Source organism: Colletotrichum costaricense (assembly GCF_030867565.1).
Source record: "Colletotrichum costaricense strain IMI 309622 chromosome Unknown Scaffold_18.1, whole genome shotgun sequence".
NCBI lineage: Eukaryota > Fungi > Ascomycota > Sordariomycetes > Glomerellales > Glomerellaceae > Colletotrichum > Colletotrichum costaricense.
This window is the reverse complement of record NW_026848247.1, coordinates 348,854-371,480: the sequence shown is the minus strand read 5'-3', so window position 1 is coordinate 371,480 and position 22,627 is coordinate 348,854. Positions and strand designations below refer to the sequence as shown.

Here is a 22,627-nt window from a genome sequence, read left to right as displayed (position 1 = left end):
CTAGGATCTGTGTCGATGTGCCGCGCGTGGCTGGGGTCCAGAAGCGACGCGATGTTGCGCCGTTCGCGAGCTGTTAGCGGAAGAGCGGGAAGACTGGGATGCCCAGGCGTGGTTTCTGTTCTCCGCAAAATCTAGCGGCCGCATTCCCTGCAATCCGATATCTCGACCCTCAAGGTTCAAAGATGCTGTTCACATCACATCACATTAATCTAGCCACAACAGGACAGTGATTGGGGATGATGGGCACACCTCAACGCCTCAAAGTCTGTCCGCCAATCAACGGCGCGGGGTTTGCTCGCTGCCATTGACGACTCCAGAAGATGAAAGCCGACATAGGTAGTGGAGGGAAACGATATGTGTGATCTGGAGAAAAGGAGATTGCACCGTGACAGGGGCGTCCTTCTGTCGCCTCTTTCTGGCTGAAAGCAGGTACGAACGAGGCTGTTGACCTTGCAACCGAAGTCGACGATCGCCTCAACTCAATCGAATGGTTCAATGCCACCATATCCGCAGTGTAGTATCCGTCATGTACAAGGGGAAATTAGGGCCCGAGGGTGAGGCACAAAAACAGTGTCTTGGCCACGCCGATCGTTGAATCATGCCATATTTGGCTGCGAGAGAATGAATATTTATGTCGAATAGTGTTGTTATATGTGCCGCACGAGCTGACAATGCAAATGGAAGGGTCGGATGTAGATGAGGTTGTGATAGCGAGCACCGATATCAATCAGTTGGGCACTGACAGTCTGACAGAACGGCAACCCGACCAGCGAGGCACATGTGGCGTCTGACCGGATAAACTTGCGTCTTCCGCGGGACGGACGCTGACGAACGGCGGGCTCTACTGCGGCGAAGGCGGGACGTAGTGTATCCGTACTGCGGGACGGGCAGATAATTGTTGCGCACTCCGCGAGCCATGGGCCCCCTGAGACTCGAGAGACGCGATGGGCGACGATCGTGGACATTTTGCGATGATTGTGATTGTCAGCGGGCAGAAAGGCAGGCATCATGTTGCGAAGGAAAAGAAAAAAGACCCCGGGCTGTTGGCTGATGACCGCGTGCGCAGAAACCTAGTCAAGGTAGGTACGGCACGGATGCTGTACAGGCCGGGTGCTGCCTCGAGGCGGCGAGCTGTTGGTTCGAGCCGCCGATGCAAGACCGTTCGTTACTGACGGGTAGGTTTGCAGTGTACTCCGTAGACCCCGGATTAATGGCAAACCAACGCTCCGTCGAGTGTATTGGCGTGAACTAAAGTTGACGGAGTTCGGATGTAATGGCGGTAGGTAGTGTCGTTGGAGCTAATTAGGTCCTTTGGGCGATGGTGCCAGTTGGGTGGGAAGCTGTCGCCATAATTAGCCCGCATGATCTAAAAGTTGGCAGACTATCGATATGGGGTGATATCGTGACCTGGCGGGTTAAACTCCCGGATAAGAGGGATAATCCTCTCAGAATGGGGGTAAAATAAAAATAGAAGCAGACGACGGTTGTTAGTTGGCGTGACTGAATTCTGCGGGTGACAGTAAACAGCTGCAGCGGCTAGACGATGTGACGGGCTGGATGACGCATGGAGAGGTGTGCTCAAATTAGCCCACATGTCAGAGTTGCAAAAGGGCAAATAGTGTGACGCAAAGAGGGTTAATTCGATCACGCATCATGAGCTGGGCGGCTAATTAGGCCGCCAGAAATAGGACCAGATGGGATCATGGATGAGGTTTGTTCCGAGGGTGACGGATGGCCAGATGGTCAGATGAACGGTACCTATCCGTACTGCTTAAGCAAGCAATGGAAGGTACAGGGAAGTGAAGATGATCCGAGTATTCCGTCTCGGAAGGTGGTGAGGGCGGTACTCCGATGCCGTACCTTAGGGCAACGTAGCCAAGTACATAGGTAGTCCGTACCTTAGCTCACCAGGCAAGAGCGTCCTGTTGACGGGAGATCACCATCATCGGCGGACCTTGCCCGACGTGCCTCCTCCAGACAGCAAACTTGCCGTGCGGCGGGCGGCGTGCCTGCCAGATGCATACGGCAAGGAAGGTACCTTAGGTTGTCGTTCGGCAGCACTTGCACGGCACGGAAGGAAGCGGAGAGCAGGAATAGGAGGGGAAAGAGATGAAGATACGTCACCGTGATTGGCCGAAATTCGTGAGGAAAGCACAAAAGCCAGATTTTGGCTGGCAGATGGTGGACAAGCATCTGAGGAACGTGCCATGCGTGCCTTCCGCTGCAGCGCCTTTGCTTCCCTGCGAGGGCAAGAGCAAGAGACAAGAGGGGCAGGAAACATGGAGCTAAGGTGCCTTAGCATGCGAACCCCGCGAGAAGGTGCCCTGTCACTTGCCGCGCTCCTGCCGCGTATTGGCCAAAGCTCTGCCCCCACCCGGAAGACTAGCTGGGGGGTCCCTGACCAATATTCCTGCACGATCTTCTCGCTTGCAGCAAACAATAGCCAATCCGGGGCCGTAGCGGTCCTTTCGTAAGAGCTTAAATCCCTGCGACATCACAAGCGCTAATGAACGGTTGGTCCCGAAGCCCTGCACGAGACGACAAGTCGTCACACCTCGCCGTCGAATCAACGTCTGCGCCAGCCCTCTTGACAAAGGAACCTCGACTGCACCGACAATGACGCTAACGACGTACTCCGTACCTCTGTCAGGCTGTCCAAGCAAAGAGGTGGCAGGTGCTGGAGACTGGAGAGGGAAAAAGAAACGCAAAGCAAATACCTCAACGGAGTAGTACCTACCTACCATCGGGAGGACGAGTAGCCAGCCGCAACCTTGTCCCTGTGCCTTTCTGCAGCCGTTATTCGCAACGACTTCGGAGTACAGCAGGCAAGAAGTAAAGAAATCCTTACGGCTTTGGCGGAGCGGAGCACCTTGCACGACATCTCCCGCGGTGCCATGATACCCCCTTGCTTGCTGCACCTGCCACCACTTTCGGCTGTAGTTGGGTATCGATGGCCAAGTACCGGCCTCGACATCTTCCACTCTCCATCAAAACCCACTCGCTCATCTTTGGAGATGGATACTCGCCTCACTCGCCTATCCTCCCCACGATCCGAGGTATTTTCACTCTCTTGATTATCTACGGATAATCCAATTACACCAAGCACAAACCCACCTGCTGACAGGCTACAGGATACAGCAAAGCACCCCTGAACTTCTCGCCATGCACGACAGAAAGTCCTAGTTCCACCGTATCAACTCTGGCAGCCACATTCGACCGACATTGAGTGGCCGTATGGACCATCCAATCCGGGAGCTGACCGCCTTTCTTGGCCTTCTCATTTGTGGATGCTCTTTAGAAGGCCCTGTCTTGTTCGGTCGAGTCCAAGTCTCAAAGAAGAACACGAGGCAAGATGAGATCCAACATCGCTCTCGCCAGAGTCGGCAACCTGTTGCCAAAGTAGCAAACACTACGGGACCTAATTCGACGGGGCTTGAACTTTCACCCAGCATGGGTCTTTGGAGAACCAACAGCAATGAAGATCATTCCCAGAAAACGATCAGGCTGATTGCCATATTTGATGCCATTCAACGGGGGCTCCAGCGGTTGACTAGTCATGTTCCGCTCATGGACATCCATCATGCAACCATGAAGCGAGGCTCCTCACATGGGATGATCGGATGAATCCACCGCGTTTGTCAGACACAGGGCTAACCTCACCAAAAAAGGCTGACAGGGCCCCATACCCATGCAAACCCGTAGGTTCTTGCCCGGCTTTCGCTTCTGGCTCTACGAATACCTACGGTAGTATTTCGATGATGGGTCCCACAAGCTCAGCGAACTGTGTTGGTGGTTGGCAAGCTTCATGCAAGTACGTGCGATCCTAGGACAGAGCTTGTTAGTGGGAGAAATGATCCACGACCAAATATCATTTGCAAGGGGGAGCCTGGCTAACTGTAGCTCTGCTCAGTGCTTGGTCATCCGTCGGCCCCCGAAATCCTCTCCTCAAATCGTGCCATCGACGGCCTGCTTGGCGGCCGAGGGGGACCATCTATCGATAGTACTTGATGTCGGGGCCGGTGCAACGTATACAAGATAGATCAAGACCATACAGATAATCCATACGGATACTATTATGTGTTTCTGCAGCTCCGGCTGCGCAACGGACTCCCGCGGGGTGAACTCGCATCCGGGCGAACTGCTACTCGCAGCATCAAGTTTCCCCTTCCAGTCGATATTGAAGATCAGCATCTGCACCGGTCAGGGCCCGGGACGACAGAGTGGACGCGGCATCGACGGCGGACAGCCGGAGAGGCATATGGCCGGATGGAGCACAACTCGATAGCAGGTTGGCAAGTCGGGTTGGGCAAACAGGAGGCGGGCCCCATGTGGTTCTGCATGTCTCTGCGTAGCGTGGTGACCAGGTGGTCGAAGGTGTGCTTGGCACCTTGGTCCCCATGGCCTGCCATCCAGAGCCAGCCATGGCAAGCCACGATATGCATGCGTTGCCCGTTCACTCGCTCGACAGCTGCTCGCACCCATGTCGTCCATCTCGAAGCTGCCCCCCCTCTCGACGCGGAAGTGTCCATTCCTATTCTATTCTCAGGTGGGGTCCAACAGTGAGTGCGACCGCCTTTGGCGGCCCATTCTCATTGGAGCCTGTAAGCGCAGGTCAAAGTCTCACGCACTCGATGTGAAGGCGGCCAGCCGGCCTGCCTTGTGCCCTAGCCTACGTTAGTCTGGAATGCAGAGCAGACACACACACACTCACGGCTCGGGGGGACGATGGAGACACACATACATAGGTGTATCCAAATTTAGAACAATATTGATGTTGGCTACGTAGTGAACACCAGGCAGACCACTCAAAGGCCCGTTGGTTGGCGCAACAAGAGGACGGTCATGATGAAGGCGGCCACAATATAAGACTTTGGACCATCCATCACGAACAGTTGGATTCTGGCCTCCTCTCGTTGTTGATCTGTAGAAGTCAAGCAGAAGAAGAAGAAGAAGGAAAAGTGATCCAAGTGTTTGTTCAAGGTTTTTTCTCTCTCATTCATACAATTGTTTTTTGATACCCTCCGTCCACAATCTTCGGAAAACCCCAACCACTCGAATACCACCCGATAATCCAGTTCAAGGCAAGCCGGACTTGCTAAACGACCAGTCACTCATTCGACACCACCGAAACCAAAAAACCCACAGTCGATCACTCTCGACATATTTGCAATTTTACAATTTGCAGCGCGCCCATTGCTTACAGTTCACGAAACGAGATCAAATTTGCTGTTGCATTTTGAACGACAAGGAAGAAAGAAATAATTCAATAATCTGATACGATTTGGAACCTCGGGTTTCTGGAAACTCGACAAACCATTCGACAAACAACCCGGTCTCCCATCTCAAATTGCGTTGACAGCGGGCGAGCGAACAGACGATTCCTGACCATCGAGTCCCCCTCGTCGAGTTCTCCCCCCTCTCCAACATCGATCCCAGGTTGTCCCCGCCTTTTTTTTTTCACTCTTGGCTACCAGGAAAGAAAGAGAAGCGAGAGAGCACAGAGGAACGAAGACTGCTTCACCCAGCACACAAACGCACAGCACACACAAATCAGAAGAAAAGAGGAGAAGGCCACAACGCGCGCACTCGCACTCTCACACCCCCCAGGACCCCTGGTCGTTCTTTCCCCGGTCCAGAGCACAGTGTTGGTCGCTTCCGTCTCTACACAGTGTAACGGTTCCTGCCACGCCCCTCCACTTGTCGACCCTGGTCCCTGATCACCCCCGGTCCACCACACATTCACACACCCTTCACCACACCCCTCCCTCCCTCCTCTCTCTCTCCTCCGCCCCAGCCAGCCAGCTCTAGCTCTGTCTTCGCTGCTCGGCTTGTCATTCACACGCAGGTACCTCCATCGCGAACAGAAGAAGGGTACAAATGGCATCTCTACCCCCCAACCACATTCGAGAGGACTTCATGAGATCAACAGCTGCAGTCAACATGGCCGTCGCATCTTCTGCGAAGGCCAAGTCGGCCTGCAAAGCCAACACCACCAACAACAACAATGCCAGCTCCAAGGCAAAGTCACAAATGCACCGCCGTTCAAGGACAGGTACGTTCATCCCAAGAATCCCCTTCTTTTCCCCAAATCCCATCCCATTTGGCATGGTATTAGCCATGCTTGACTTACACCCACATCCAAATCCCACTTACACGGGAGCGACTCTCCCTTACTTACCTCAAATTGTGACCTCCACGCTGGTCAAACCTCATCTAAGCACTTGAGACTAATTGAATTTTCTACAGGATGCTACACCTGCAGACTGCGCCGCAAGAAGTGCGACGAGGGCTCGCCAATGTGCTCCGCTTGCAAACATCTTGGTTTGACATGCGAATACAAGCGCCCAATGTGGTGGAGCAACAACGATGCCCGCCGCAAGCACAAGGACGACATCAAGATGATTATCAAGCGCAAGAAGCTCTCAGAGAAGGCGTCGCACACGATCCAGACTTCCGTCGGCTCTCCTCCCGGCCTGTCGCACTCTTTGCCCACCTCTGCCACCTTTTCCGACCCTCTGGACCGCACTCGCTCCGCCTCCATTGACTCGCACTTCTCCCAGGCTTTCAACTTCAACAGCCCGCCAACTGTCGGTGCCGATTATGCTGCCTACAACCCCCAGATGCACCCCGACTTCATGTTCAGTGGCTTCCCCTCGCCTTACGAGATTGATGTCAAGACTGAGCGCCAGGTCTACATGAACGATGTGCCCACTCTAAGGGAGTCAACCATTTCCACTTTCAGCACCTACCACACTCCCCCACCTCCGGGAACCATCCTGCCTTCCTCCGTGCCCCTCGACGGCGAGTGGACCGAGCAGATCTACTCTGAGCGCAAGGAGTCCCTTAGCGAGGAGGCCCTCAACGTCAACTTCTTCGACTTCTCTCATGGCCCGGCCATGTCCAACCGTCAGGTCGCAGTTGAGCTTGACGAGAACGATCAGCGCCTGCTGGACCACTTTATCCAATTCGTCCTGCCCACCATCTTTCCCATCCTCGACTCCAACCAACATGGCTCAGTCGGTTCCGATCTGATCTTGCCGGCTCTGCAGAGCAACAAGGGTTACCTGCACTGCTGTCTTAGCATCGCCGCCCAGCACTACAAGGCGACCATGAACGTTCCCGGAGAGGAGATTGATCAGGACATCATGCGCCATCGGTACGCCACCATCTCGTCTCTTTGCGACGCTTTGAACAAGGACGAGAACCATCAGGAGATTCTCGAGGCTGCTTTGGGTCTCATCTTCTTCCAGTGTGTCGTCGGTCGCTTCGACGACGCACTGCCCGACATCCCCTGGCACCAGCACTTCCAAGCTGCCATCAGCTTGGTCCAGAAGCTTGACCTACCCCGCCTGGTTTCGGATCCCCATGAGCAGATAACCCAAACTCCCTTCAACATGACTTTGACCTCTTGGATTGACATTCTTGGCGCCACCATGCAGGGACAAGCTCCTACCTTTGCCCACACCTACCGAGAGAAGCACCTGTCAAACAATCCCAGCCTGGGTCTTCGCGAGCTCATGGGATGCGATGACCGTGTCATGTACCTCATTTCTGAGATCGCCTGCCTCGAGGCTCTCAAGGGAAGCGGCATGGACGACATTACTCTTTGCCAGCACGTCCACGCTCTTGGCGACCAGATCAACCTCACCGAGATTGGCGAGCCTGGTCCTAAGATGCCTTACAATAACAACGGAAGCCTTTCCCCTAAGCAGCTTTCCAAGAACATGACAGCCGCGTTCCGCCTTGCCGCTCGCATCTACCTTTGCAGCTTGGTACCCGGCTTCAATCCCGCGCAGGCTTCCTGTGTCGGCTTGGTTGAGAAGCTTGCCAACGTTCTCCAGCTTATCCCCTCGGGACCTGGAGGCTTTGACCGCAGTCTCGTCTGGGTCTACCTCGTGGGCGGCTCTGTCAGCTTGCCTGGCATCTCTTTCCGCGCTCTCTTTGAGGACCGCGTTGCCCAGCTTGGCGATGTCTCTGACTGCGGCTCCTTCGGCCGCGTCGCCTCGCTCCTCAATGAAGTCTGGATGCAGACAGGCAACATCAAGAGCAGTGACAGCTGCGCCGGCAGCCCTGGTTCCACGCAAGGAGCTGAGGCGGTAGCATACATCCACTGGAGGGATGTCATGCAGATGAAGGGCTGGGACTTCTTGCTCATCTAGCATCCTGGCTGGTTCCGGGTTGTATAAATGTGTGCAGAAGGCTCGCCTTCCATCTGCATGGTATGTATACCGCCTCCGCAAAGGTGATTCAGGCAATCGCTTATTCCCTTTCGCGCAACCAGGGCTGCTTGGCAGCCTGTCTTGCACTGCTGGACACTTTAGAATCTTCTCTTCTGATCTTCCCCATTTTGATACCACATTTTTCTACATTTACACCAACCTAATCAAAGGTTGCTTTGGGTTTACTAGAAGGACACGCCGCAAGGCACACGGAGCGGACATGAACGATGAGAGCGAAGACACTTGGATCACACTTTTTTACCTTTTCTTCTGACTGGACACTTTCACGGGTGAGGGTGCACGGGGCAGCTGGGCCTGGCTGCCAGGATGATGGATGATGACGAGGGATGATGGGAAAGGGACTGCCTGGGTGAGGCCCTGGAACATGCAATGCAAACATGAGATGCGACGAACGACTATTCTTCATTTACTCAGACGGAACTCACTTTCGTCTGATATCTTGGTTTTTCTTTCTTCTCTTGGGTATACCATAGCATGAGCACGGGAAACGGGCTTCATCGGAGTTTATGTTTGGGACTTTGGGACTTTGGGACTAGCAGTTCGGTGCATCTGGACTGGATCGGATGGATCAAAGAGAAGGGCTCTGGGAGCTGCGATGGGCTAGCTTCCCAGTTGACTTCTTCACATGGTACTCATTCGGTAGCCTTTCGGCTCTCTACGGAGCAGTTGGCAGAATCGAGCAGGATTATATGAATCATGTAATACCAAAACATTATACCCAACAATTTCAAAAGCACTACTTTCGAATCATGCCTTTTCCCCCCCCTTTACTGGGCTTTGAAAGCTGTGAAGAATTCCCTCACCAGTGGTGCCCACCGGCCGAGTCCGAGATTTGTCTGGGCCAGTCTATGCCAGGGTGGGGGGTCGAATCTTGGAAGAGTACACAGTAAGTTAAGGTAGGAAAGTTCTCCGGCTTACTGCGTACTTGCACGGGTGTGGCGAACACCACCACCTTCCCCCCTTGGAAGCACTTGGGCCGAAGCTTACGCGCAAATGGGACGATGGAGGGGAGGGTGCGTAAGACGGGAGTGACGGACGAGAGGAATCGATTACTGGACGAATTGAACATGAGAGACAAGGAGAAAGAGAACAGCGATGGGGCGTTTTTCCTTTGGCAACTCGGGAGTAGAGGAGGGGAACGGTGGGAGGTGAAGATGCAAGCTGCCGATCGAGGGTAGTACAAAGGGTCACTGTAACGTGTGTTTGCTCAAGGTGAGGTACCTAAGGCACCTTACAGTACAGTGTCTTCTTCGGAAGCCAATTGAAGCACGTCGCGGGAGGATGCGGATTGTTTGGATGCGATGGACATGGCGTGGGTAGGTAATTGGCTCTGTGGGTGGTCATGAGGTAGCGCAGGTCCAAAGAATTTTCCCAATGAAATGGACGGAGAGCTTGTTCTTCTCATAGTGGGCCATATTACTGTTCACACGCACTATAGTACACCTTACCTCGCTTGAGTGTACCGACGCGGTAGCGCCATCTCTTTTTCGGTCCTTTCTCTTCTTCGTCAATGGAGGTTGTTCTTGCGATGCCGGAGGGGGTCCGGTGGTTATGAGATGGGGGAAGGGGGTAGAGGTATGGTGGGAGGTTTGGAGGGGTAAAGAGGTCGCGCGGGCTGGTGGTACCCTGGGTTTGTGTATCCATGTCCCTTTGAAGTCTGGTGGTGTCGGTGTTGTGGAGGTGAAGAGATGGTTTGCCGGTAAGGTAGCGGTGAAGGTTGGCTTGGCTCGGTGAGCTTTGGCCCGGTGTGCGGCGGGGTGTTTTACCAGGTACCTTAGCTAGGGAGTGCCCTGCGAGGTGTGCGGTTCAAGGTGAGCTCACCTGACGTCCATCCTCGGTCTGTGTGGCTTGTCTTTGGCCGGGATCACGAATTGGGTAATCCCGTTTTTTTCCCTCCCCCATACCGAGGTACTCAGGTTCGGGGTGATCACGAAAGAGGAGGGAGGGAGGAGTGAGGTAAGAGAAAGATCCGAGATCGTTGAGTGTGCAATGTTTCATGGATTGGAGGTCCGACGCCAGTGGTGAACAGGGTCGTTTGTTCAGAGTGCTGACGATATGATGAGTATTGAAAGAAGGGTTGATTGGAGACTATGGGGCCTGGGGTATTGGGAATGTGGACACCGAGTTTTGCTGGTTCTGCAAGAAACCCATCGTTGTGGGATAGGATAGAGTCAAGTCATCTGGAGGCCCATGGCATCATTCCTTTGTGTGTATTCATGTTCGCTACCTTACTGTGCAATGGGGGTGGGTGTGCGTCTGTAAAACAATACAGCTGATGTGTTTTGAGGACCACAGTACCGAGTTAACTGTGGTCTCAAGATCCTATTCATACAGGCTTTGATATCGAGTCTCAATTGTTCAGATTACACACCCCTCTGTCATCCATCTAAGGTGTTGACGACAGGGAGGGGAGTTTTTGGGTTTGTGCGGGGACTTACATCTAAGCAAGGAAAGAAAAAAAAGAGACAGGGAAGAGAGATAGGTCTCAGATGACGGAAAGCGAGATTCACCCAAGCTTAAGCGCCAACCACTTGCATAGCCCGAACCCGTACCCGTTCCCCACGATTTCGGGGGACCGTTCACCGCCGTTGTTGAGTCACTGAACACGCTCGAGATACGGTGTACGCACACATGTTTCCGTATATGTGTTGTGAATCACTGTGAATTGGCGAAAATGGAGTGGTCCCCTTGGGGGTTGGTTAATTCTCGGCGCCGATATCGTCTTTGGGGGAGGGGAGGGGAGGGGTGCACAAGATTGGTACCAGCATTATTTAGCGTAGTACGAAAACAGGGAAATTCAATCAAGTATCCACGTGACGACGGTGCTCGTGGTTTGCGATTTGCCCTTTCTCCCTTGCATGGGGCTTAAAACCTTGAAGCTTGGAAAAGTCGTTCCCTCATTCCTCTCTATTTCTCTGTCTTTTCATTTGCCGGGGGCCCTGCAGCGGATGAGACCACGGGATCGGACGTGCGTGGAAATCTTCGAGAGAGGTTCTGAGCGAATCCAGTATCGTCACGTGGATGAGGGGGGGGGGGGTGGTGTATCCGTACAAGTGGGATGTTGGCGAATGGGCAGAAACATGGCAATCATGGCAAGGCATTTTTGCTGCTCGTAGATCATTTGATAGGGAGTGGATGAGGGGGCATCGGGTCGAGATGGGGACCGCCGTTGCGGTGGATCTTCATGGGCTTTTTTGGCGAACCCTGGGATTTGTGGCCGACACGACTTACATGCTCACCGACGGCGACGGCGAAGGTTGACGGGGGTTCTGACGATGGTATCATGTATGGAAGTTGAGAAGATCAAAGTGTTCCCAGATACACCCCTCCCCCCTTGGTGAGCTGAAGCGAGAAGGACAACGACGATGGTGATGCTGCCTGGTGCTGTACGGACAGTGTAGGCCAAGGCCGATTTTGGCCCGTGGACGTGGTGATGGTCCCCGGTTTCCTCCATTGCGAGATGGGAGGCACGGCTCTTGACTGGAGGTTCGTCGTCTGCCGGCTGCCGATCGGTCAAAAGGTGAGGCTTTCGCGAGGCGGTCCTGTGACCCATCTTCTGAGGGAACGTGAGGGAGCCGATGCATGGCCAGCAGAGCGGCGGGCGTATAAGCCTATGAGGTAGAATCAAGGTACGGGAATAGCGGCTTCGGTGGCTTCAGTGGCTGCAGTGGCTGGAACGGATGGCGTACGTCACGTGTGGCTTGGACGGCCCCAGTGGCGGGCCATTAAAGGTTGTCGTTGTGATTTGGAGGCTAAATTTCCTCGGTCAATGTCCATACCCTAAGGCACCATGTCTTGAACCCTTGTTTTCCTTTAGTGAGGTCAAGGGTTGAGTCTCAATCCCTACGCACCACGAGCCTTCCTTCGTGTTGGTTACCCTGGTTGCTTAGTACCTAAGATACTGAACAGTGTCATGGATGGGATAAAGCGGTTAAAGGCGGACGCCCCAAAAGAGTACGAAAGTACCTGGATCTTTGCTGAAAAGAGAATGGGGCCTTGAAAGGGAACGACGGACGCTAACAGAGCAATGGAGCGGCCCAGCGGTCCCGTTTGTCTCCACTTCTCAGCGTCCGCCACCCCGGACGCCTTTGACGCAGGGGCCATCCCTAAAGTCGGGGCCGCAATCGCCAGGAACGAATCATAGGCGCGCGTTTCGGCTGCGCGGCTACATTCTGGCACTTTGGATGACTCCTTTAGGAAATTCTATTCTTTGACTGGGCGACTCGCCAACCGCTCACAACCTCTCATTCTCCTTCAACCCTTCAACCACCAAGGGGAATAGAAAGTCCCCACTACCAAGGAGACATACTCCAACGACAGCCTCTCGTTGTCGCCGGCCCAGCGACTACCCAGACCAGCACTGCCTCACGGCGAGACTCTCTGCCGCCCAACGTTGCCATCTATCTGCTGTCGCCGCTACTCATTTGCTGATTATTGATATCCGCCAATGGTTTTCAAGCCTTTTTGGGGGCAGCGGGCCCTGAGGTCTGAATTTTGGCCGCTGATGCCCTATCATACTCTCTCATGATGGGAAAAGCTCGGGGGCTATTGTCTTCCGCGTCGACATGGTGACACTGGAGACGTCCAGAGTTCGCAACACCATCGCTCCACCGATTTTTCACGCCCGCTGCGATCCAGTCGCGCTTGCAGAGCCCAAGGTAATCTCTGCAAAGCAGGAGTCCCCCTTCGTAGACCCTCGTGAGTCGCCGCGATGCCACTCGGGGGCTACTTGGTTGGCCACCGACCAGCCGGCCTTCTTAGGCGAGGTCGATCGGGTGGCATTGTTTCTTTAGGCACAGGCGAAAGCTCGTTCGTTTCGGAGCCGCGCAGCAAGTTCGTTAGCCAAACCTGAAAGAGTCTTCTACTTTTTTCTTCTTTTCTTACACTCTTGCTGCGGGAGTCCTCCGCCGAGTGGCAGTCGTAGGGGTCCGAAGAACTGGCCCCCATGCCGCCCTGCCGCGATATCGAGCCAGACCAAAAAAGATTGGGCTTGGATGACTTTTGGCTCAGTATCGGGTGGGAGCGACATCGTCATCTCATTCTTCGGGTCATCGCCCGATTCTTCTCTTTGCTCACCTTTTCATTCTCGTCATTGTTGCATCTTTCTTCCTGAAGTCATCTTTTGCTCGATCAAACTGCTTCTTGGGTTCCTTTTGTGAGGCCTCTTGCCACCTGATGAACAACATAGTAGCCACTCCTTGTCTTACACCCTTTCACCTGTGAATAGCGACAATCCCATTGTACCTGCTTGTCTCTTTCAGCTCGAAACTTCTTCAGCCCACGACTTACTTCTACGCCTTTGTGTCCCGTTTCTCCTCCCCGCAAGGGTCTCGGGGCCTCGTTACTCTCCTTCCGTGGTCATGAACCATTGACACAAGCCGCCACCTGACTCCCGACTTACACAACTGTTGATACGAGCCTCTGACTCTGCGGTAAAAGCTCAGACTTCACCGCTGGCCCTGCAACACCATCAAGCAACGTCCCGGCTGAAAGAGACCCAACTATTACACTATCATAAACACAATACATTACCCCCAAACTCGGAACATGTCGAGATTACGAAAATGCACACGAGTCGCGGTGCTCTCCATCCTCATCGCCTCTGCTCATGCCGCCTCCATCCCCTCCGTCTTTGGGCGACAAGACAACACTTGCGCCGCCTCGGGCTTCACCTCCTGCGGCAACGGCCTCCCAGGAAACTTTTGCTGTGGTACGGGCAAGAAATGCATCACTCTAGCCGGGAACACCACCGTCCTCTGCTGTCCCGAAGGCGAGAGCTGCGACAGAATCTCGCCCATCACATGTAACATCAACCTCCAAGATCCCGTGGCACACCCCGATGCCTCCATCAAGACCACCGTCCTCAACGGCACACTCGCAACCTGCGGCGACAGCTGCTGCCCCTTCGGATACAGCTGCAATAGCCTGTCGCAGTGCACGAAAGACTCGGACCAGACCAAGGCGCCGGAGGAGGCGTCTACCCTGGTCCCAAAGCCGACGTCTACCGCCACCGCCGTCCCAAGCGTGATCCCGACGACCATCGCCGCCAGCACGACGCCCGCGGGTGACAATAATAACAACGACAACGGCGACAGTGACAACAAGAACGGCACCTTCCCCACCGCCATCGTCATCGGCTCTCTCTGTGGCCTCCTCGTAGGCGTAGGCCTCGGCGTCGCTCTTCTCCTCTTCTGCGCCCGCCGCCGTCGCCGCGGCCCGCCTCCACTCAGCGAGAAGAAACGCGGCGGCAGCGGTGGTCCTCGCCCGTCGACGTCCACCTCGTCCTTTGGCAACATCATCTCGGAGCCCATCCCCATCACGGACAACGCCACCGTGAGGACGGACTTTATCCTAAAGACCCCGTCCACGACGCACTCCCGCTCGCGAAGCGACTCCGGCTTCGTCACATCGCCGGCGGGGTCTACCCCCAACAAGGGCCACAACCGCCTCTCCTCGACGGCGACGACGCTGGCGCACCACCCGATCGGGCTCGCGCGCAGCGACTCCGCCCCGCGGACGCCGCCCGGGAGGGGAGCAGGCACCGGAGCCGTCGCTCCCATCAGGGGTATGCGTCCCAACTCCGGGTCCAGGCGCCTCCAGCCGCCCAACGTGCCGAACCCGCTCGCGCCGCCGAAGCCGGGGTACATCAACAACAACAGCAGCAACAACCAATCACACCTCCAGCGCGAGCCGAGCAGCGAGAGCATCAGCGTGTTCGCGGACCCGCGAACAGTGGGCGGGCGGCCTGGGGTGAAGAGGAACACGACGTTTACGGATATGATGGAGGAGGCGGAGCTCGGTGACGTGCGGAGGGGAAAGCCGTATGTGCCGTACACGCCGCAGATGCCATCGCAGCCTGCTCGATGATTTCTTTTTGTCTCAAGGGGAGTGAAGGGGGGGGGGGGGGATGTTGAGTGTGTCTTTCTTGATGATATTGAAGTTTTTGTAATGTCGGCATATTTGCTCCTTCGCTTCTTCTTCCCTTGTTTCTCGTATTTCTTCTCATATTCTTTAGAGAAACATTTAACATGCTGGACATGAAGACGGAGATTTGGAGAAGATTATAGGCCTGGCAGACATTCGCTTGACGCTTAGAAGACTTGGGCAGATTGTACCTCGCGGCAGTGGCAAAAGGGGCGTTTCATGTTTTTTTCTTTCCTTTGTTATCCTGGTCAGGATTATATACCCACGGTCGCTTTACTTGTCTTTCGTTGTTGGTGTAGGTTCAGTTATATAGGTTGATTAGTTTGAAGCCTAGGTGACGCTCGAGTAGGCAGAAGATATATAAATACATATCTTGTTTGCACGGATATCCATGATAAGGGCTCACCCGTGACGAGAGTTTCCTTGAGAAATTAGACAATGGGAGGCATGGTTCATGTTAAGTAAGAGGTATTTAAATATTGGCTGTATATGGTTCTGGTGATGGTCTCGAAAGAGTATAACAAGAGGTCGGCCGTGAACGACAGTCATTTGGGCATTCCATGTCCGACATTTAACAACCGAAAGCGAGGTAGAAGTTCTGTGAAATGGCCTGCCATAACGGCCGAGTGCAAGTTTCATACGATGACCAGGCATCGATTCACACTCACTAAAAGTCCGCACCATACCTTCCTTCCTAGACAAGAACAACAAACTACGATCGAAACGCCACTACCGACACCAAAGATACACATCTCGAAACACATCCCCAACCTCACTCCAAGCCCACCAAAAGCAATAGAACCGAAAGGAATCAATAAAAAGAACATTACCGTAGAAATAAAACGCCTAAAAATTCGGACATAGTCGCACCGCCGGGATGTCTGACACCCGGGGTTGAACCCGCGATGCCGGCAATCGATGGAGGATCTACAATCCTATGAGAACCTCCACCCCCCCCCCCCCTCCACCAGGGGTATTTTCTATCAGGTGTTTAACCACTCGAATACAGCGGCCCAGGGCGTCCCCTGGGTTTCGAGAGGCAAACAGAAAATTGTGAGTGATTAAGGGTATCAGGTGGGCGGTGTGAGAGGTATGAGGTACGGCTTGTGACCTTGGGGGGGGTGAGTTGGGATGAAAGGGTTCTGGTGAGAGGTTTGATGTTGTTTTTTCTCTTTCACCATGAGGCTGTGTACTATGAGGGTGAGTGAAAGGTGGTCTTATGGGAGGAGACTGGTTACAAAGGTGAACAAACGGCCAGACTCTTGGAACGTGATGAGCCCTGCTCAAGGGAACCACATATAACCGCGATGGTACACGTCGCAGTCGACCACGACCATAACAGACGATTTAAAAAAGACCAATATGTTACCATGGTTTTTTTGTACCTTCTCCTTCACGCAGCTAGCGCCCTGTCAGATTTCGAGACCCTAGTGCAGGTTCACAAGGCTGTGCCATATCCCGGCGTGCTATGCTCTTCTTTCGCACGGAGAATCTTTAACAAGTCGACGCGTTGATCACTTCCAAACGGATGTCCCGGTAGAAACGCTCATGACTTGAACCCATCAGGAATAACTTCTATCCAAGTGCTTAGCCAAGAAAACTCACAAAGACGCAGACCTACTCTGTTCCGGTCTATCCAGCTTACCTCTTCTTGACTCCGTTGTGTGACACCACTAGACGCCTCATTGTGATATCATAAAACCCTCAACGTCCTTTACGAAAATCCCAAGTCAAAGAGCGCGGGCTTGTCGTTCACGTGGTATTGTCTCCAGTGACAGTATACACCAGGAAAAAGTGACGAGTTGCTAAAGAACATTGGAAGTGAAACATTCTAGAGTTTGGTTCGCGGAACATGATGAACGAGGCTTGTTCTTGGTCGTAATTTGTTTGTAGTGGTGGGAATAGATCACGACATATGGGTTTGAGGAGGTGCCGCCATGTTTCAAAACCAGTGAGAAGGGTTCTCAGCAGGTCAAGGTATATTGGCATATGGCAAGAGTAGGGAATCGCTCTCATGATATGATGACCGAGGTCTTTTAAGTGAGGCACTACAAGGCGGGAAACACTTGACAGGGCGGCCTCGACATATTCTAGTCTCGCCGAGGATCATGACATACATATGGATGCGAACCATGGTATTTGATTGAAATTTTGTTTAATTCTTTTTCATTTTTTGGTGTGGCTATTATTCTCGAACTGTCTCTGCAGTTCTCATCATTTTTTGCCATGCCGACGTTTCAACCATCACAAAACAATAGCAATCATCCCGGTACGTGCTCAAGCAACATCTCCCTTCACAACCCACTTTACGCTGCCTGGCTCGAGGTACCTACATACGCACCATACCCACCACTCCCTTCCTCACCTCAACACACAGAACTTATGAGTGTGTAGGCATCGAGACATCAGCCTTTTGCGAAATCGCATCGGCAGACGCCCAGAAAGACGTGACCGTCTTCTGCTGCGTCAAGAAGGAAATACCGGGACGTCCGTAAAACGTGTTGGCGCCGCCCGCGGCAACACTCTTCTTGTTGCCGGTGAAGGAGAACATGGGCAGAGGAACGGGGATGGGCACGTTGATACCGACCTGGCCGGCCTCAATATTGCGGCGGAAGGCCTCGGCGGTGGCGCCGGAGCGGGTGAAGATGGCGGTGCCGTTACCATACTCGTTCTTGTTGATGAGCGCGACGGCCTCGTCAAGCGTGTCGACGTTGAGGCAGACGAGGACGGGGCCAAAGATCTCCTCCGTGTAGCACTTCATCTCTGGCGTCACGTTGGTGATGATGGTGGGCGCGACCCAGTTGCCGTTGGGGTACTTTGCGGGCTTGTAGCCGCGGCCGTCGAGGAGGATGGTGGCGCCCTCGTCCTCGGCACTCTGGATCAGGCTCTCGATGCGCTGCTTGCTCTGCGGGGAGATGACGGGGCCGAGGTCGGCACCGGCCTCGAAGCCGCCGTCAACCTTGAGCTTCTTGGCCAGCTCGGCCAGCTCGGGGAGCCACTCCTTTGTCTCGCCGACGAGGACGAGGGTACTGAGGGCCATGCAGCGCTGGCCGGCGGCGCCAAAGGCTGCGCCGACGACGCTGTTGAGGAAGTGGTTCTTGTTGCAGTCCGGCAGGACGGCGGCGTGGTTCTTGGCGCCGAGGTTGGCCTGGACGCGCTTGCCGTGGGCGGAGCCCTTGTTGAAGATGTACTCGCCGGCCTTGTTGCCTCCGACGAAGCTGACTGCCTTGATGACGGGGTCCTCGAGGATGAAGTCCACCGTCTTGTGGGCGCCGTGGACGACGTTAACGACGCCCTCGGGGAAGCCGGCCTTTTGGACGAGCTCAGCGAGGATCATGGCCGCGCCGGGGTCGCGCTCCGAGGGCTTCAGGATGAGGGTGTTGCCGGTGACGGTCGCGATGGGGATGCACCAAAGGGGAATCATGGCGGGGAAGTCTAAACCCTATTAGCTTCGCCTCTCACTTTATTTGATGCTTCACCAAAGAAACCATGTTGGGTTCACTTACTGAAAGGGCAGATGGCAGACACAACACCCAATGGCTCACGGTAGCTTCTCGTCTCCATGTCCTTGGCCACCTCCAACACCTCGCCCTTCAAGAGCTCAGGCGCACCGCAGGCGGCCTCAGCAACCTGCAGACCACGGAGAACATCGCCCCTGGCGTCGGCAAACGTCTTGCCCTGCTCGAGGGTGATGCTCGCCGCCAGACGGTCCCAGTTCTCGCGGATGAGGGCGACGAACTTGAACATGATCTGCTGGCGGGCGAGGACGCTCATGGCACGCCACTTGGGGAAGGCCTTCTCGGCCGAGTCCACAGCGGACTGCAGCTCCTCGGTGGTCATCTGCGGCACGCGGGTGACGAGGTTGTTGGTGGCCGGGTCGTGGAGGTCGATGAAGTCGGTCGCGGCCGAGGTCATGAACTTGTTGTCCAGGAAGAAGGGGGTGTCTTCTGGCTTGGCAATCTTCTCGTGGGTGTTGGGGTAGGACTCGGCCGTCGAGTCCAGGGCGGCGTTGAGGTGCTTCGCCGTGGCGTGTATCCTCCTCGCCGCGACGGCGGAGGTGGGTGAGCCGGAGGAGGCCATGATGGTAGGCTTTGAGAAGAGGAGTGACGAGCGGGTGAGAGATGCTCTAGAGGTTCGGCCAGCACCGGTAGTAATGCTTCGAGTGAATGCTCGACGCATTGTGAAAGAAAGAGGGAAAAGGGAGAAGAGGGGAGAGGAGAAGGAAGAAGAGGAAGAAGGGTATAGGAGAGGTCTCTGACGACAGCCAACGATTGGGTAAACTAGAGACAGATAGTGCTACACACTGCAAGAACAACAAACTGTCCGCTCCGTCGTCTTGGGATCGTTCGTCTCAAGCCAATTGCCAGCCACTTCTTTCACAAGAGACGCGGGCACCGGAGTTGAGCGACATCGTAGTCCCTTATAAAGTCCCAGGGAACTCGGCGAGCTCCCAGAGTGTGGGGAAAGGTTGGGGTGGGGTAAGATAACGCTGCCATGGCTCCTACTGATTCCAGAATCCCTGCCCAGTTTCCCCCAAGCTCCCAGTTGGCTCCTCCCAGCCGAAGCCGGCCCCAATGCCGCCTTATGCCGAGAGGGAACCGTGCTTTTTGGTGCTACAAGCGTCAGGTGGGCGCTCTTCGCCGGCGTAAACGGCGTAAACAGCGTATCACCCTACTGCGTATGCGGCGGAGAAGCGGCTGGTGGATCTGAGACCTTCATAGCGGGAGACCGGGGGCCACATTTGACCGCGGAGCTGATGACCTTATCTTGAGATGACGGGATGGACCTGGAACACAATTACATTTCGCTTTTAACATGTCATTTCACATCACATCTGAAATCGGAACGTAATGTTGTAATCAATCCCTTGTTTTTTTGGTAGCTAGAATACACCTACGCCATGCTCTCTGTCTGTCCCTCGATGACCAAAAACAGGCATAGAATGAGGGAGTTAAACTGAAAAAAGCAGCATCCATGATTCTCTTCGGTTCCTGATACCGCCCTTGTGCTTACGTTGAAGCACGATACTTTTAGGCCTCTGGCCTTCTCCCGGCGACGATATCAAAGAGAAAGCAAACTAATTCACAATTCAATCGCAAGAACCGTTCTCATCTAAGACGAGCTGCGGGTGTTGCGCTTGGTAGCGTCCTTCGCGACGTCGGCGCCAGAGGCAACAGCCTTGGTGGCCTTGTCCTTGACCTCCTTCGCCTTGTCCTTGACATCAGCCGCGGCCTTCTGGGCAGCGGGGGGAGCACCACCAGAGCTGGCAATGCCGACAATGATGGCAATCAGAGTGACGAGAAGAGCACCGATACCGCCAGCAACCTCGGGAACGAACTTGACGGCCTGGATGGGGTCCTTCTGGGCAATGGTGATGAAGAGGTCAAGCTTCTCCTTGATGAAGTGAACGGGGTCGTCAAGGAACTTGAGGTCGTTGGGGGACTTAGGCTTCTCGGCTTCCTTGGGCTTGTCGGCGAGCTCAGCGAGCTGCTCAATGGGGTGCTTCTCCTTGAAGGTCTCCTCGGCAAGCTTGGCAGCATCCTCAACGGAGTGGCCAATGTAGATGTTGTCGAAGAGGATGTCGTTCTGCATGGTCCAGATCTCGAAGCCAATCTGTTGATTCGTTTGTTAGTAGGCGAAAGACATACCGGTACGTTATCGGGGATACTTACAGCGCCCATGGGCTCAAAGTTGGCGGGGGTCTTGTCCTCGAAGTAGTCGGGGTTCTTAATCTTGCGAGGAGCCCAGACGCCCTTGTAGGCGGGGTTGTCAATGTACGGCGCGGTCCACTTGCCCTTGTAATCAGGGTTCTTCTTCAAGGGCTTGGTCCAGGGGCCACATCCAGAAGCCTCAGTGCACTTGGGGTTGGGAACAGTAGGGGCGACCCAGTCACCATCCTCCTCATCGTCCCAGTCCTCGGGCTTCTGGGCCTCAGGGTCAGGGATGGTCTGAGCCTCATCCTCGAGCCAGTCCTCGGGCTTAGTGGCCTCCTCATCGACAATCTCGTAGGGGGCGTCCTCATCCCAGTCCTCGGGCTTCTTGGCCTCGGGGTCGGCGATGCGGGCCTCATCGACCCAGTCCTCAGGCTTGGAGTCCTTGGCGTCGTCAATCTCCTTCTCAGGGTTGACGGAGGGGGAGAAGTCCTCAAGAAGGGAGCCGGTCTTGACCTGCTCGCCGTTCTGCTGGATGATGAAAGTGTTGTTGGGGTGGACAATGAGAGTGTAGAGCTCGGTGGTCTTGACAATGCGAGCGGTGGGGGGAGAGGTAAGGTGCTTCTCCTCGTAGTCACCAGTCTTGGGGTTCTTGTGGTTGAAGATGAAGTGAACCTTGTTGGTGTGGCCGCACTTATCGGGACCGAACATGATCACATAGGGAGTGGCGTTCGAGAACTCCTCAGAGTGAAGAGCCTTGTTCTCACGGAGAAGCTTGAGGTAAGCACCACCGCACTCAAGACCGTCTGAGAGGGAACGATTGTTAGCACTCTGTTGTGAGGCTGTAGTTTGAGCGAAGTGATGCGGAACTTACTCTGAAGCTTGACTTCGTACTGAACAACGAGGGTCTTGCCCTTGTTGTCAATCTTCTTGGGGAACTTGGCCGAGATGGCGTGGTGAGCGGCGGGGTTCTTGACAACAAGACCCTTGTCGCCCTCCATGCCCTTGTAGACGGTAGGCTCCTCGACGGACCACTCGCCAACGTAGGCCCATTCCTCGTCATCCTTGGAGTCCTTCTTGGCGTGAGAAGGGCTCCAGCGGCTCTCCCAGTCGTCGGTGAACTGCTCCAAGAAAGGAGCCTTCAGGGTAGTAGGCTGTAGAATAAAAAAACCATTGTCAGATAATCGCTTATTTCGTTGCCTATTGCGCAGGCGCGGAGAAGCTCCAAAGAATGATTCCAGCCCGTTCCCATTGTGCATTGAGCTCATGCGTCAAGCATCAGATTGCAGCGAATGAACAGTGAGGGGGAGGAAGCTTCACTCGGAGCAACAAAGAAAGCCATTGGCGAGGAGAAGGGGAGAGCTTACCGTGAAGGTGGACAACTGGGGAGTGACCGAGGTAGAGGACTCAGCAGCAGTGGAGGTCTTATCCTCACTGAGGACCTTCTGAGCATCGTCGGCGTAGACGCCAGCGAACATTGCCGCGGCGGACAACGCGGCAGCGTTGAACTTCATGTTGGGCGAGATGTGGTATCGGTGTCTCGGCTTCAGTCGGGTTCAGGTAGATGAGGGGGGGAGGTAAGTAGCGTTAAAGCTGTTGGGTTGTAAAGGAAAGATTGTCAATTGAATGACAAAGAGGGTAGAAAGGGCTCCCGGTCGCAGTGGATGGAGAGGATTGGTATTTTCGAGGAGGAAATTCCCAAGGAGAGGGAAAAGAGTTTCGGAAGGAGGAATGGGGCGAGGAAGACGACGGATTTATCAGTCTGTGAGGCAGGCACGCGCAAGCGGGTTGTGCTCAACGTGTCCTTTTTTT

General features: G+C 54.5%; 7 protein-coding genes across 7 annotated transcripts; 4 read left to right on the top strand and 3 right to left on the bottom strand.

Moving 5' to 3' along the window:
* Window positions 1-3,234: 3,234 nt before the first annotated feature.
* On the top strand, window positions 3,235-3,624 carry CCOS01_13667 (uncharacterized protein; the record flags this gene model as incomplete). Its single annotated transcript, XM_060461813.1, has 1 exon — window positions 3,235-3,624. One exon carries the CDS (start codon window positions 3,235-3,237, stop codon window positions 3,622-3,624), a length of 390 nt encoding a protein of 129 aa, XP_060307533.1.
* A 773-nt stretch (window positions 3,625-4,397) lies between these two features.
* CCOS01_13666 (uncharacterized protein) lies at window positions 4,398-4,637 on the top strand (the record flags this gene model as incomplete). The annotated part of the gene is made up of 1 exon (XM_060461812.1): window positions 4,398-4,637. The coding sequence occupies one exon, from the start codon at window positions 4,398-4,400 to the stop codon at window positions 4,635-4,637; it is 240 nt and encodes a 79-aa protein (XP_060307532.1).
* A 1,240-nt stretch (window positions 4,638-5,877) lies between these two features.
* Window positions 5,878-8,159, top strand: CCOS01_13665 (uncharacterized protein; the record flags this gene model as incomplete). The annotated part of the gene is made up of 2 exons (XM_060461811.1): window positions 5,878-6,052; window positions 6,247-8,159. 2 exons carry the CDS (start codon window positions 5,878-5,880, stop codon window positions 8,157-8,159), a joined length of 2,088 nt encoding a protein of 695 aa, XP_060307531.1.
* A 3,316-nt stretch (window positions 8,160-11,475) lies between these two features.
* Window positions 11,476-11,793, bottom strand: CCOS01_13664 (uncharacterized protein; the record flags this gene model as incomplete). The annotated part of the gene is made up of 1 exon (XM_060461810.1): window positions 11,476-11,793. One exon carries the CDS (start codon window positions 11,791-11,793, stop codon window positions 11,476-11,478), a length of 318 nt encoding a protein of 105 aa, XP_060307530.1.
* A 1,994-nt stretch (window positions 11,794-13,787) lies between these two features.
* CCOS01_13663 (uncharacterized protein) lies at window positions 13,788-15,107 on the top strand (the record flags this gene model as incomplete). The annotated part of the gene is made up of 1 exon (XM_060461809.1): window positions 13,788-15,107. One exon carries the CDS (start codon window positions 13,788-13,790, stop codon window positions 15,105-15,107), a length of 1,320 nt encoding a protein of 439 aa, XP_060307529.1.
* Window positions 15,108-17,544: 2,437 nt separating this feature from the next.
* Window positions 17,545-19,343, bottom strand: CCOS01_13662 (methylmalonate-semialdehyde dehydrogenase; the record flags this gene model as incomplete). The annotated part of the gene is made up of 2 exons (XM_060461808.1): window positions 17,545-18,599; window positions 18,671-19,343. The coding sequence occupies 2 exons, from the start codon at window positions 19,341-19,343 to the stop codon at window positions 17,545-17,547; spliced, it is 1,728 nt and encodes a 575-aa protein (XP_060307528.1).
* Window positions 19,344-20,276: 933 nt separating this feature from the next.
* CCOS01_13661 (calreticulin family protein) lies at window positions 20,277-22,329 on the bottom strand (the record flags this gene model as incomplete). The annotated part of the gene is made up of 4 exons (XM_060461807.1): window positions 20,277-20,777; window positions 20,837-21,621; window positions 21,690-21,969; window positions 22,183-22,329. 4 exons carry the CDS (start codon window positions 22,327-22,329, stop codon window positions 20,277-20,279), a joined length of 1,713 nt encoding a protein of 570 aa, XP_060307527.1.
* Between the last annotated feature and the right edge of the window lie 298 nt (window positions 22,330-22,627).